At 45.7% G+C, this 14,762-nt stretch overlaps 2 protein-coding genes across 2 annotated transcripts in view; one reads left to right on the top strand and one right to left on the bottom strand.

Annotated features, from left to right (window-relative positions):
* LOC136993818 (uncharacterized) overlaps window positions 1-14,762 on the bottom strand; it is a 487,107-nt gene that overhangs the window by 107,159 nt on the left and 365,186 nt on the right. The window lies entirely within an intron of this gene.
* The window catches only part of LOC136993797 (olfactory receptor 6M1-like), an 81,351-nt gene continuing 70,310 nt past the window's right edge, over window positions 3,722-14,762 (top strand). The window contains exon 1 of the mRNA XM_067308744.1: window positions 3,722-4,438. Coding sequence (XP_067164845.1) covers window positions 3,722-4,438 — 717 coding nt within the window. The remainder of the gene's footprint in view (window positions 4,439-14,762) is intronic.

The raw sequence follows: 14,762 nt of genomic DNA, 5'->3' as shown, positions 1-14,762 counted from the left end.
GATTTCCACAGCGAAGAGGAAATGGTCTTCTGGTTGGGCAGCAAAGTCTTGTCAGAAGGCCAGTGTCTCTGTAGTTTCCTTCTCTCAAGGGGGACCAGGGAGATGCCATGACTTTCTCTGGGTCAAGCCCCGGCCCCTGCTGGAGAGACACATGGCCTGGAAGACCTTGGAGCCAACCTCCAGGTACACAGAGCAGCAGGAAGTCAAGCTTCCAGCTTCTGGTTGAAAGACAGTTCATGCTCAAAGCTAACAGGTGCGTTTCCAGGAACCATTTGAAGCACAAGGACAGCAGTTGCCTCAATGATGAAAGCTTCACACTTGCTCTACAGGCAGTGAAAACAATGAAGAAAACCCTAGCTGATCAGTTCAGTACTGAGCTCCACCTCTTGGTCACTTCCTTGGGTGTCACGGGCCCTCCTCCTGCTCCTCACCCACTGCTGTCTAGTAACAGCTCTCCCAACCCTCCTCCACTCTTTCTGTCTCCCCATCATGTTCCCCAGAGCCCTTTGGACCCCTTGTCCCCTCTGGTTTGGCTCCATGGGAGAGGAGGGGTCCCATCACTGCTTGTGTGCACCCCTGTGCACCCAGAGCTGTGAGCTGCGGTGGGTGGTGCTTCCCCCCACCCAGCAGCACCAGCCCTGACCCCAGGTGATGGCTGTGGTGGTGCCAAATGCTCCCACAACTGGGGTCACATCTGGAGCATTGCTCCAGGTGTGGTTAGAGACTGGCCCAGCAGAGACCCCCACCAAGAACAGCTGCTCTCTGTTCACCCTTACAGTTACAGAAGGATGCTGAGTGTGGATAAAATGCCACCCTGACTGGTGTACATGACCACACTCACTAGAGACAGGTGGATGTGTTTCATAAGGACGATTACTCATAGCACACATTCTTCAGAATTCCTTCACGCAAACCCTTTGCAAGCAAAGTGCTGTGGTCAAAATGGATCCAAAGATGCAGGAAGACTGGCCAAATGTCTCTGTGCATCAACCCTACACGAGGTGATACATCAGCTGGAAGCACAACGACATGGGTACCTGCTTCCTGAAAGACTGATGAGGAAATTGAGGGGACACTGGGCTACTCCAGCCACTCCTCTGCACCCCCTGGATGTATCGGAAAATGAGGAAATGGGTTGAAATGAGAAGAGATCTAGAGCCCAGCTTAGACAGAGACAGGGTCCAATAGTCCCCTGTGAACACTGGAGTTCAGTAACAAGCCTATGGGCAGAGGCTTATGCTCTGCTGGGGCTGTCCACACTGAGTACAAAGGAGGTGGACTAAGAGCCTGCCTGTACTCAGGGAAAGGGAAAGCCTTGCTCAGTGTCACCATGGATGAGATTGCTCTCGCTGAACTTTAGGTGAACAATTCAGAGGTCAAAACAGAGGTGCCTAGTCCTAACTTAGATGCATTAAGTGGTAAGAGAGGTCTGCATTATGTTGGCAGTTATAACTCTGAACCCTCAGGTTCATACTTCCTTTTGGAGGGGTAGAAGATAGTCAGGTGGCCCTTAGGAACCAATGTCTCACCCCTGAAGAGCTCCCAGAGGCCAGCAATGAAGATGCCTTGATGTCAGTCTGTCACTCAAGCCTCCCTCTGCCCTTAGAGAGGAGGAATCTGTTCCTCTCCTCTCCTTTAGAAATCCATTTTGCGAAAAGTTGAATCATGTCCTAAACTCCACTGACTAACCTAAGGGAACCTAAGGTGACTACTTGAACATTTAAAATCTGTCTTTTAGATGGCCAACATTAGAAAGATAAGGCAGGGAGTATGACAGTAGCTCCACAGGAACTGCTTTCACAGATTACATTTCTTGATAGCACTTTTAAAGATTTTGTGTTTTTCTCTCTCTTAGACTGCTTCACAAAATGGATCTACATTTCTGCAGGGGTTAGGTCACCTGGGTACCAGCTATCATTTTAATTAATGTCCTGTCACCCTCTCAGACCGACTCTGCTGAGGAGCATCTCAGGAAAGCACAAAGGACCGTGATTCTTCAGGGAATGCCAAAGGGCTTTGGGTGGTTTTACTTGAAAGGGAAAAAAATCAGAGCTTACTTCTGTCTGGCAGCACAGTGCATCAGAACAAACGGCATTAGCAGCTGACTCAAAGAGGCTCTGCAAGAACCTTGAAATGAGACATGCCAGATTGTTCTCTCAAGGTTGTGGGAGGAGAGGGAAGGAGATGATGGTCTGCAGAAATTCTGCTGGCCTTCTGTTTCCCCTTGACAGTGTTTCCTGCACATAGATTAATGTAAGTAACTGCTTTGTTGCATTTCACCTCATTTTTTGTTGATTGCTATTTTTGTTGTTGTTGTTGAGTTCCTAGACTGCCTGCCTGCCTGCCTGCCTGCCTGTGACTGTCCTCCTTTGCCTGTGATATTTCTCAGGCAATGAGACTTTGCTGACCAGTCTGTGTCTATGTGCCTGGGTCTCTGCCCCTTCCTCTGCTTTAGCTTGTTGGCCAGGTCCAGCTAACAAGCACAGAGTAGTATTGTTCTCTCTTTTGGGCTTATTCAAGTTCTGTGAGCAAAAGCAGCAGGATGGAAAGGAGATGGTCTACATAGGGGTAGACTGTCTTGAGAGGACTGCATTGAGAATTCGTTGTCTTCACGACCTCAGGTAATGAATTCAGGACCGACTCCATATCAAACCAAGCTTCATCTTTCCAGTGTTCATACGAAGAAAAAAAAAAAAGTCTTTCGTGGTTCTGTTTGTTTGCTTGTTTATTTGTTTTACAGGGTAGGGCTTTTTTTTTTCTTATCCCCAACTGATGAATTTCCCTACATATCTTTTTGTCTCCTAGGATTTTCTTTTTTTCCTCTCTCCTTTGTATTGCTTGTATTCATTTTTATTTTTCCTTCTGATGGCCAGAAGGTTTTATCAAAACCATTTCTCAGCAAGAAAGATTGCTGCAACTGAAGAAGAATCTGTTTGTAAAGATTTCTGCTCTATAGGGAATAGTTCAAGCTTGGAGAGAAAGACCACAGTTTTAATCATAGAATATTTGTCTTCCCTTTCTTTGGCTTTGTCCCTCCCATTGCCTTTATTTCCCATACACCTCCTCCTATGTCACCATTCTCCTTCTTCCTTCTTTCCACTCCTTACCTAATCCAAAGGTTAATGTCACTTTGAAGAGATGTTTTATCTTTCTCCAGGATGGATTTTATCTCATCCTAAAATATCAGTTTAAGATAGACTAGAGAAAGAATGACTGAGAAATGTCTATTTTTTCTCCTTTGACTATAAAAGGACACTTGAGTAAGGAGCTCAAATGCAAAAACTTACATGTTATTAATAGTGGATTCCTACTCTAACCTAGAAACTAAGTTTGTTGTTACTGTTTAAAATGGTGTCTCCTTACTCTATGTTGTTTCTCCTTGCCTCTCCTCTCTTCTCTGTTTTCCTTACAGACTTCTTGTGAGTAACCCCATGTATCTCTTTTATTATACTTCTACATTTCTCTAGCTGTCTCCACTTCCTCTAACCTTCTGAGGAATTGTTTCCTCCACTCACCAGCTTCTCTTACTCACTGCAGCTCAGTTGTTGCAGATATGTTGAACCATACGACTGTCACAGAGTTCCTTCTCTTGGGCTTCCGCTCCCTCCACCATCAGGAGTACCTAATAGCAATCACTTTCCTGGCTTCCTACCTGGTGATCTTAGTTGGAAACCTGCTGATCATTGCCCTCATTCTTTCTGACCGAGACCTCCACAGACCTATGTACTTTTTCCTCTGCAACCTCTCCTCTTTGGAGATCTTCATTGCTACATCCATCATACCCAAAACAGTAGCAAGCTTGCTGATGGGCAACAAAACCATCTCCTACCCAGCTTGCATAACTCAGTGCTACTTCTTCTCCCTCTTGGGCAGCATCGAGTTTCTCCTTCTGGCTGTCATGTCCTACGACCGTTATGTGGTCATATGCTACCCTCTTCAGTACCCCATGCTAATGAACAGTCAGCTTTGTGTTCAGCTCCTGTTGGGGTCATGGACTGCAGGCTTCCTGGCCACCATTGTCCCCACTGTCCTAGTTGTCAGGCTGCCCTTCTGCAATGCCAATCGTATTGACCACTTCTTCTGTGACGTCGTGCTTTTGATCAAGTTATCCTGTGCAGAAACACAGACTGTGGAGCTGATAAGTTTCATGACCTTTTCCATCATCCTCCTTGGCTCACTGGTTATGACAGCAATGTCCTACCTATACATCATTAACACCATCCTTAGGTTGCCCTCAGCTTCGTCACGGAACAAGGCATTTTCTACATGCTCCTCTCATTTCACCTTTGTCATCTTGGGCTATGGTAGCTGCATCTTCCTGTATATGTGGCCTTCAAATCACCACATTTCCTATAACAAAATGGTGGCCCTGCTCAACACAATGATAACTCCTCTGATGAGCCCCTTCATTTTCAGCCTGAGGAACGAGCAGATGAAGAAAGCTCTCAAGGTGGGCTTGAAGAGAAGTGTGATAATCTCCAGAAAATGTTTTTCCTTCTGAGAAGAGATTTTGTAAGTGGAGGGGAAAGGGAGGGGGGGATGGAACAAATGATTATGATTCATTTGCTGAAATTCCATCTTTCTTTCTTAGCAGTGTGAAGTTTCATGAAATCACACCAGTTTCTCTCCTGAAACATATCATCATGATAAGACCTAATCCTCAGATAGGGATGCCTTTCAAATGGTCTAAAAGCACTTTACAAACTCGGGTGAATACCCTGGTGATGGTGTTTTCTAAGAGTGGAAACTGAGACAGAAAGCAACAAGCTGAGGAGTTCCTCCTTCCTTGGCACACCAAATTCTCAAGACGGTTCACCTTCCTCCAGTTTGGATGCAGCTTCTCCTTGTCACAAAATCTGGTTTGCCTGTTTATTTTGGTGGCAGAACTTTTTTGAACCTCTTTGCCTTTAGAAAGAGACAGAAAATAGGTGGAACAAAAAAAGAAAAAAAAAGAGAGCAACAATGGCTTTATTTCTCTCCTAAGTGGCACTTACTTCTCCCCATTAACCTCCTGGTAAGGACAAGAACATAGACAAAATAAAGCCTATATTACCCACCTAACTTCAGCTCTCTTTTAAGCTGCAACAAAATCCAGAATATTGGTCAGTAATTTAATTGTTGAGTAACAATACAATTATCCACAGATCAAGCTTAATGAAATAAATGCCCAGTCCTTATGACACAATGCTGTCAGAGCCAATACTTCAGCTAATAGAACAGACTCACACAGTGGAATTAGTTTGTCCACATTTGTAACTTAAATGCCCTAAGTTGAGTGCATTGCCCACCCTCCTGTGATAGTCTAGAGGATTATATCATCTCCTCTTATGCTAGCTGTCCATAGTACTTCAGAGGAAGTATACTGAGCATAGGAGGCTCATCTGTTTAATAGGAAATGCCAGTTGCGCTGAAACACATGCTGGGTAATGTGTTATAATTTGTGCAAGTGAGGGACTTTAGATCAGTGAGGTGCATCCTCTGCAGCCCCACGGATTAGATCTAGACCTTAAGTTCTCTCCAACCCCTTCACCAAACAAAAGCAAACAAAAAATTCCTTTTTTCTAATCCTTGTCATGGTATTGCCATTTCGTAATTTTCATGGATTCATTTTCACTCACGATTTGCAAGACAAATATGTTGTTTTGGAATGAGAATCAAAACCAGAAATTGTTTATTCGTTTAAAATAAAAATAAGAGATTGTCATTCTATCTCAGAGACCTTTATTATTTAAATCACTTCCTCCCAAAAGTACAGCAAACCAAGATGGATGAGTTTAGTCTTAAATGCCTAGCATGGAAAGTTTGAAGTTATTTAGTTGGATGACTCCTATCCCCTTTAAGTTGGCAAAGAATCCCACCAAGACATCTTCAGTGAAGAGACTTTGGAATCACAAGCAGTGCTTTAACTTAGCTATCTTAGACATCTTATTGTGAAAAATCCCCCTCAAAGTCACTGTGGCACTAATGTCTCTGATATTTCTGGGTAGATAGCTACAGTTTGACTATCTGTGTGAGAGCCACACCTCTGGTTACAGCATAGAAATAACAGAACCTCACTGTTTGTCCACTGCTACCTCTACACCAATATCTTAGGTGTTTGCTTTGCTCTGATGGCATGGCCTCCAGACTGTTCACCTTATTTACACCAGGGAAAAGTCCAGGTGCAGTTGTGGGATAGTTCATTCAGGAATTTGCTTCTTCCGTTGAAGGAACAGGTCACTCCAAGAGCTGCCCTTTGCAAGGGGTACAAACAAGACCATGCTGGGTGTTGCTTCCTCTGCTCTGTGCAGACGTCAAACTGTATTTTATGCCATAAGGCATGCAGCACATATCCTCACTGCCACACTACAAAACAAAACAAAGCACACATTTTGTCAGCTGTGATCAACAGTCCTCACTTGATTTCATGTACCTTGAATGGAGGAAGCACACACAAAACGACATGCCTGTGTCTCTGGGCTGCAGGGGCACTACGTGGGCCAGTAGACACCCAGGAGACCCAGAAGTTAAGCAGTATGAGCAGCATTTCCTGACAACAGGGTCTGCTTCCTGTAATGGTTGTGCACAGTAAATAACAGACTTTCTTCTGTGGATAAAGGTCCCCTAAATAGCTATCCACCTCCTTGATACCTGAGCTGGATAAATAATAGATTTTTTTTTTTTAATAGGTGAATTGAAAATGAAATAAGTAAATAAAAAAAAAAAGGTGGACTTGGAGGACTTTGCTAAATGAACACAGAAATATTCTTGTCCACTGCAAACCCTTTCTTAGATCTAAAATGTTATGTTCTTTCTGAAAGTACTGACAACAGAAGTTGCATTCACCCCAGCCAGCGAGAGGGTGGCTCTGAAGCTCTTGTGTTGCCTACTCCTGTAAAGGCATCAGTAACATGCTCCATGAATGTGACAGGAGAAAGTAAGTGCCCAAAGTAAGTTTCTAAGATCTGCATGAAAGAACGTAGGCCAGAAATCATTTGCATTCCATTACTTTCTTTCTGGAAGACTCTGCCCATGCTGCCATCCAACAGAGTAGGTCTTCTTTCCACACAAAACTTCCAAACATTTTTGATTCCTTCTAACAGAAATATGATGATATTCCTCTTTAGTTTCATTCTAAATTACAAATCAGCTCAAGTGAGATAAAATTTTCTACAGCTGCCTATTCCTGTTCCCAAGTATAAAGGGAGGCCAAATGATTAACACAAACTAAGACAGCTCAACTCTACAAGTGCAAAGGCCACCCTACCAGACTTCTGCTAAGTCACTGTTTTCACAGAGGGACTCCATATGATCTTTTGATAATGCACCCTACAAGCTTGGGAAGAGAGTTTCCCCTGTGTCAGTATGATTCCCCCCCCACACTCACACACACAGTTTTTTTTGTGATAAGCACAAAAGAACAATCTATATCTATGGATAAGCAGCTTGTAGCCACATAGGGGCCCTCTTCCATTTCTGCTCCCTGGAAGACATGGACCTGGCTGCATATTTCAAGCACTACGCAAGTTCAAGACGGAAGCGTATTCTGGAAAAGGAACTAAGGGGTGGAAAGAGAATGGTCATGAAGGGACAAATGTTGAGAGAGGAAGATAGAATTAAAATTTTCAAAACTACCTCTTCATGCCATGGTAGCAACTTCGTTAATCCCATAAACATTACTACACATCTGGCACACCTGCTTCCCAGCTATCCTAAACACAGGAGTGTTCCAAAGCTATATTAGAACAGGAAAATATTAAAACTCAGTTTGCTCTTTCTCAGATCAGGTGACAACAGTCTGCTCAGTTTTGGAATCTATCTCCTGAATACGTCTACTTCGTGCAGATCACTGAACCATCTCTCTTGGGCTGAAGACACACATTCAGACAGATGCATGCATGCATGGTTAAATGCATCTTTTCTATCATGATATGAAAGATAAAAAAGAACTGGTTGGGGATGGGATTATCAATGGCAACCTGAGCATCTTGATTAGAAGAGTGAGGGCTGTGTAAAAGACAGAAAACTCTTTGCTAGGGGTTGGCAGGGTGTTGGGTTTTGGTAAGAGATACACAATGATTAGGCTGCTGTAGAAATTTTTACTACAGTGAGGTGGAAGGAGGTGGCTGAGAAAGCCCTCTGTCTTTCTCTGGTAGAAGGGGTTCCCAAAACAGTGAATAGGGTACTAACACATCCTATGCCTGGCAGAATTGAAAAGCATGGGAATGCTGCTCAGCTATCACCAACATAACAATGTGGATATTCCCAAGGAGAGTCATAATGCAGATAACTAGAACCAGCGGGAAGAGGAAGGTCTGAAATTCTGGGACACTAGTGTACCCTAGAAGGCTACTTTTGGTAACAGATGTCCCACGTATATTCCATGGGATACCACTAGATGGCCACTGGAAATGGACATTCATAAAGTTCATTTGAAACACGCTAGTGTAACTTTGTTAGGCTTAAACATGAGAAACAAATGAAAACAGAATACATCATGTGCTCATTCAAAACTTTTGTGCTTAACAAAACTCTTAATTTCTCCTACTAGCCACCCTGTGGATTAGAGGCAATGACAAGCTCATTATGGTTCCCACAGTCTTACAAACTCCCAGGGGAAAATTGCCCAGTGTGAAGTGAAATCACAGGACTAAAGTGTCTTGGAGGTTTAATGGGGCTTGCTGAGGGCTGTTAGAGATAGAGCTGCTGCCAGAAGTCCATGTCCCTCCCCAAGCACTGATTAGACCAGACCATCAGAGGCACCACTTGCAGGAAGACAAAGGAAAGGGACAGAGGTTCTTCCCTCAAGTAGCACCTTTGATGTGGGGTGCCTCTTCCATTTTTGACACACGTGCACTCACAGAGTTTTAATGCTTTGCCTCAGTGCAGTCTACACATCCCTGCAGCCCCAGCCCTGCGTAACTCTCCCCACATCATCCTCCGTCCTCAAGCAGTGCCTCTCAGGGCTGAAATATAATCCTTGCAACTTCAATTTTCCTGATATTCCTCAGTCCTAGCCTGCAGGCCCCCTGCAATCTGACCCCATTTATTGGTACCCAATGTCTTCACAAGGAACCTCATGGTATCCAAAAACTGCTCCGCATCCCCCAGATTCCACTGTTTGAGTGGTGCCTCTCAATCAGAAATCACAAGCCACGCTATGTAACACCTGCCTTTTTTATCCCTGAACTTCCACTCACCACCAAAAGTTTTAGTCTTCAGCTCCTTCTTCTCCTGGCTCATAAAGTGGGCACTTGGGATGCTCTGTAGTGTGTAAAGTTATCTGCACAGGGCTGGTAAATGAAACCAGGGCATGCAAGAAACTGGCAGCCACCTGCTGCAACAGCTAGATAACAGGCTGGATATCCTAGGACATGTAAAATGGCACTGGACAGCTGCTTAAGCAATTGAAGGCTGGTCGGTGGAATTACTCCCCAGCCCTATGAACTGAGTTCATTTCCATGTGAGATCAACTACGCACCTCATGTGGAGGTACCTCCACAAGAACATCCACAGTCAGGTGTCTAGCTCTCTGAACTGAATCTCCTCCGAGGCATCTTCCTTAGGATGATTTGCATCCCATTGGAAAATCAACTTATTCTCTTCATTGATGGCCAGGGTACATCAAGCTATGGCTGTCTGCACTTAAAATATCTCAGTTTAGCCAAGGCAGAGCCTCTTCCTGGGGTCTTCATTTCTCAAGGATAGAGAACACTTTTTACATCCAACCCCTCTCCCCACCCCAACCCACCCCAGCCCACTGCCCCCCAAAAAAGCAAAGCAAAAGAAACAAGACTTGAGAGCTGGAGAAAATGCTTTGCTGGGAGGGTTTCAGATTCTGCCATAGACACAGGGACTTCCTCCCACAGAGCCCCCTCCCCAGCTAGCAGGGAAGGGCAGGGATGGGGTGCAGTAAGGAAACGTAGCTTGCGAGCTGTATGGCAGGAGCTGTGAGAAGGGGTCAGATACCAGTGTACTGTTTAATAGACTACAGCCAGGAAGCAACCAAGGGGACATTTTTCCCTGAAGAACTTCAAAAATGAACCCTGAAGAGAACAAAATCTACAAAATTGAGACAATCATTGCTGTAAAGGAAGAAAGAAACAGCGGCTGGCAAAATGGTATGGCTGGTCCATAAATTGAACAGTTGCATAGAAGCCTCCCAAGTGTGCACATGTAGTTTTTGGGGATGGAGTGGGGGAAAAACAGGATAGAGGACAGTATTTTTTTACATCATACTGCCTAGCAATGCCAGCACCAGGGTTTGCCACCAAACCCAGCTCAGACTTTGCCACAGAGCAGGTGAGGACCCTGGAGCACTCAGGCAAGTGAGAGCTGGGGCTGGCAGAAGTACAGTACCTGCACAGCTGGAATAACATCAAAGATAAACTACCTTTGAAACTGCGCTGCTCGGTATGGCATGGCACTATCCATCCTGGTGGATAGCAGGAACAATCTTACTAGCCCCACAGCAAAGCTTCAACAATTGACTTTCCAGCCATAATCCTGGTCTAGATGGTATAATTAAGAAAACAAAGCTTAAAATAGATGAAATCTTCAAAGATTTTGTACAGCCGGGGGCTAGTACAGGGGAATTAGCTGCCTGATTTAGAATTTAGGTGTCAACTCAGATCTTAGCTTAGCTTAAGCTCAGAGCTAAGATTTAGAACTGAGCTTGCACTAGATGCTCTGACAACTGAAATTAGGTGGAAAAAATTCACCTGCATATCTCCGTATTCATATTTCCTTATTCCTGGGGGTAGCAGGACCTTAATATCCCACACCCAGATACTTGATACTCCCAGTCTTTTGCAGTGCAGCCATTTCAGGCCTTCTCTGAATGCCACACAGCTGACACCCGAGATAGCACTGAGTTACTTGCCAAGGCTTACACTGTGGAGCAGGCAGAAGGCAGAGGCAGGACCTTTCTGCCACTTCTGGAGTTGCATTCTTGTTCTTCAAGTGTCCCATATGAACAGAGAGCAATATGGAGTTCCAGCACGAGCATGGAACTTCAATGAAATCAAACTCCCAGTGACACACTGAGGAAGAGTACCAAACTGTCTCTTTTTTGTAGGCAGTTTGCACTATGTTAACCAGATATGGACCTAGAATAAGATGATGTCCAGGATGAGATGGGAGCTGGGGCATTTCTGAGCAAGAAAGGAACAATTTGGCACAAGCTTTTGGTTTTGCAAAAATGAGTTCTTATATATTTCTTTGCTCTATCCAAGCACTGCGTGAAGGCAAACTGGACCTGATTTGTCCTGGGTGAGTGCATGTTAAGCCCCATTTCTAGAGTTAGATTTGCAGCTGTGATGGGGAATGAGAAACAGAAGTGATAACTGCAAATAGCTAAAGAACGGAGGTGGTGCAATCAGTCTGAGACAATTGTATACACCTTGGAGAAAGCTGCAAAGTCTAAGCTGTTCTTCTGTACTTCCTCTGGGGTCCATGGAGAGAGCCTTCCTTAAGGAAATCCATTGCTTTCTCATTCATTTGTGCAGAGTACTTCTGATAAATCACTCTTCATAATGTTTCCTATTGGCCAAGGGGACCGTGTCTTCATCTGGAGGAAAGATGATGGTCCACAAAGGGAGCAGATACTTCTAGAGTGGTTTCAGCTGCCCACATGAAGTAGGATAAGTCATGCCTCCTAAATTCTCCCTTTTGTTCCTGGGGAATCAGAAGAGAGGCTCGATGATAAGGTCAGATGTAGCTATTATATTAAAGACATCTATACTTGGGCAAGAGAGATCCTTCCGCAGACTTTCAGGTGGCAGAATTAGAGAGCAGTGAAGCCACTCCATTCTGACTGGACATAAAGGAAAAAATGACCACGAGGAGAGTCAGGTGCTGGAACACATTGCCCAGACAGGCTATGGAGTGTCCCCTCTTGGAGGTTTTCAAGACGCCACAGGACAAGCCCAGAGCCTCCTGGTCTGACTTCACTACAGACCATGCTCTGAGCAGCTGCGCAGCCTAGATGACCTCCCAGGGTTCCTCTCTCCCTTTCACATTCAGTGGAGAGGCAGAGGAGTCTCCTTGTCATGAGGTCAAAGAGAGCTGAGAGGAATCATGCCCTCCTGCTCCCCTTGACCTAAAGCAGGGGCAGAGGAGAACGCTGTGCACCTCCCATGTAGGAAAGAGGAATCCTGTGTGCGAGTCTATATCAGTAACTTGGCTTACTGTGGCCCCCAGCAAGTCAGGTACCTTTGCCTCTGGGAAAGGTCTGGGTTTCCTCTCTCCTCAGAGGGCAGAGCCTGGCACCTCTGAGGGTGAGTCATGGCATCCCCCATTGCAAGTCTCCAAATGCCTGCTGACTCTGCTTTTCTCCCCACTGATCATTCGTGGAGTGTGCAAGGAGAAGCTGTGGCACCTCTCTCACTCTAGTTCTGCTCCATGAGTTTGAAGAGACCAGTGCTCATTCCCCTGGCTCCTTCCCACTCTTCCTAAGAGCATGCTGAAAGGCCATAGAGGTATGGGCGAGAGCAGCTCAGAGCTTTCATCCCCACAGGGCTTCAGTTACCCAGGGCTCACTTTCTGCAGCACAAAGAGAGAGCTGAGCTGCAGCAAGGACCTTCAGGAGACTCACTTGTGCCATAAACACCAGAGACACTGCAGAGCAGGTGACATTCAGATGCTGCTGAAGACTCACAGCAGGAGATGTGGAAAGACGAGTGCAAGGGCAGAGCAAGGAATGAGCCTTGGCTCAGGGTCTGCAGACAGACTAGGAAAGAGGGGAATGTAGTGGGGAAAAGGCCGAGGGTGCAACCCAGGTCTTGCCTTTCATTCTCAGTTACCATTGGAGGAAAGGTCACCACACCATGCTGAGGATTACAGGCAGGAGCTATATTTGCTGAGGCAAATCTGGGTGTTGTTAATGTGCCAGTGGCCCTTTGCACAGTGACAACCAGGGAGGGAGACATGTGCCTCACTCCAGGCCTTTCCTTTATGTCTTCTTACTCCAGCTCACTCTTTCCTCTAGATGCCCTCTCTGAGTCCTTGACACTGCTGAACAGAGATGCAGGGAGCATGGTTGTGGTGCAGAGCTAGAGCTGTATGGTTGCTGCAGGGCATCAGATGGGCACTCACACACTTCAGCTGAGAGAAAGAAGAGTTTGGGCAGAGTGTATGGGACCATTGTGCCTGTACATGTGCCTTAATTTCCTACTTCTCTGAATCTTTCTCTCTCTCTCTCTCTCTCTCTCTCGCTCTCCATCTTGCTTTTGTTTTAGGGATCAGTCTTAGTCTCCCAGCTCTCTCACAGTTGACTCTCAGCCATCCACCAAGTACGTGATCCACAGACAGCAGTGAATCTGGGACACCCTCCCTATGGAAGCACCTTTGGCAACAAATCATTCCCCTATAGGCAGGGTGAATCACTGACTCATCCATCCCAGGAACTCCCTGGGCTGTCTAGATGGCTCCTTCAGCCGTCTCCAACGCACTGTACAAGCTCTAAAGTTTGCAGCAGGGAATCACCAGGGACATCATTTTATCTGACCCCAGTGTTATGAAAGGGCAGAGGAGGAGTGGGCAAAGAGCTCTGTCTTGCAGCCATGGACTTTCCCTGGGCAGCTACTCAGGCGTGTGTCAGGGGTTTACCATAAGCATGTGCTTGACCCTGCTTCCACACTACCTCAGTCCCCACTCACCCTCGGGGAATGGGAAGCCCTGAGAGCTCAGCTGGAAATGCTGAGGTCCAGGTGCTGTGCTGCTGCTGCTGCTGCTGCTGCAGGTGACAGCTCAAATGCTCTCAGAAATTAAAACCAAGGAGGAAAAGATGTGCAGGAAATGATCTTCCCTTTCCTTTTCCCTTCTTCCCCATACAACGGTTCTCTTCCTCATGTTGCTTGGATGGCTCAGGTACCCCTTCTCTGGCATTCACTTTTTCCCCTCCCTTTTCTCCCAAGTTACACAACTGTTTGTAAGTATCCTCTCTAACAGTCCCTTTTACAATCCCTTCCAAAACTGAGCTAGTAACTCCTGACCACTCTTTGCCAACAGAAAGAGATGGACTGTCCAGTGCAGAATCGTCTCCTCAGAAAGCACGTGTTTCAGGGAGTTGAGACCACTAACTCTGTTCAGTGTCCATCCTTCTTCTGTGAGAAGAAACAACCTTTGGCGTGATGTGTTCACCTAAAGGCTATTTTTGCATGATGGGGCTTTTTCTCTCTGGCACATCTGCCTGTTGCTCGAGAGCAGAAGGATTTGGCCAACAGCTATGCTGGGTATTCCTGGGAATAACTTCAGGCATAGTAGGCTAAATATGAGCAAATGAGCACTCTCTTTTAATCCACACAGTGAAATAGGCACCTCAATGGAGCAGCTCATCTGTCTCATCAGAGGAGGTTCCCCTGGGATGAGCAGTTTTGCCCTCCAGAAGAACCTGTTCCTGTCCTTTCACTAGGAATGAAGCCCCTAAACCAAATGTGAATTCAGTCAGATGAGTGCAAACCTCATGTTGTTTCTGTCAACCTTTTTACCACAAGCACAGAAGTGCATGCGCTTTCTCTGTGGTTCCCTTCCTGCCAAGTGGGTTTGACAAGAAGGACCTGCAGCGCTACAAGGAGAAAAAGGAATGGGCAATTGGACATCTCCAGTGGAGTTCCTCCTGCTGGGACTGGGTAATGTCCCCAAGCTTCAGATGCCTCTCTTCCTCCTCTCTTGCATGATCTAGCTGGTGACCACATTTGGGAACATCCTCATTGTTGTGCTAGTGGTGGCACGCAGGCATCTTCATACCCCAAGGTTCTTCTTCTTGGGGAATTTCTCCAGTG

This window comes from Apteryx mantelli, chromosome 20 (genome assembly GCF_036417845.1).
Source record: "Apteryx mantelli isolate bAptMan1 chromosome 20, bAptMan1.hap1, whole genome shotgun sequence".
Lineage (NCBI taxonomy): Eukaryota > Metazoa > Chordata > Aves > Apterygiformes > Apterygidae > Apteryx > Apteryx mantelli.
Note: the sequence above shows the minus strand (reverse complement) of the source record. Positions and strands in the feature narration are given on the sequence as shown.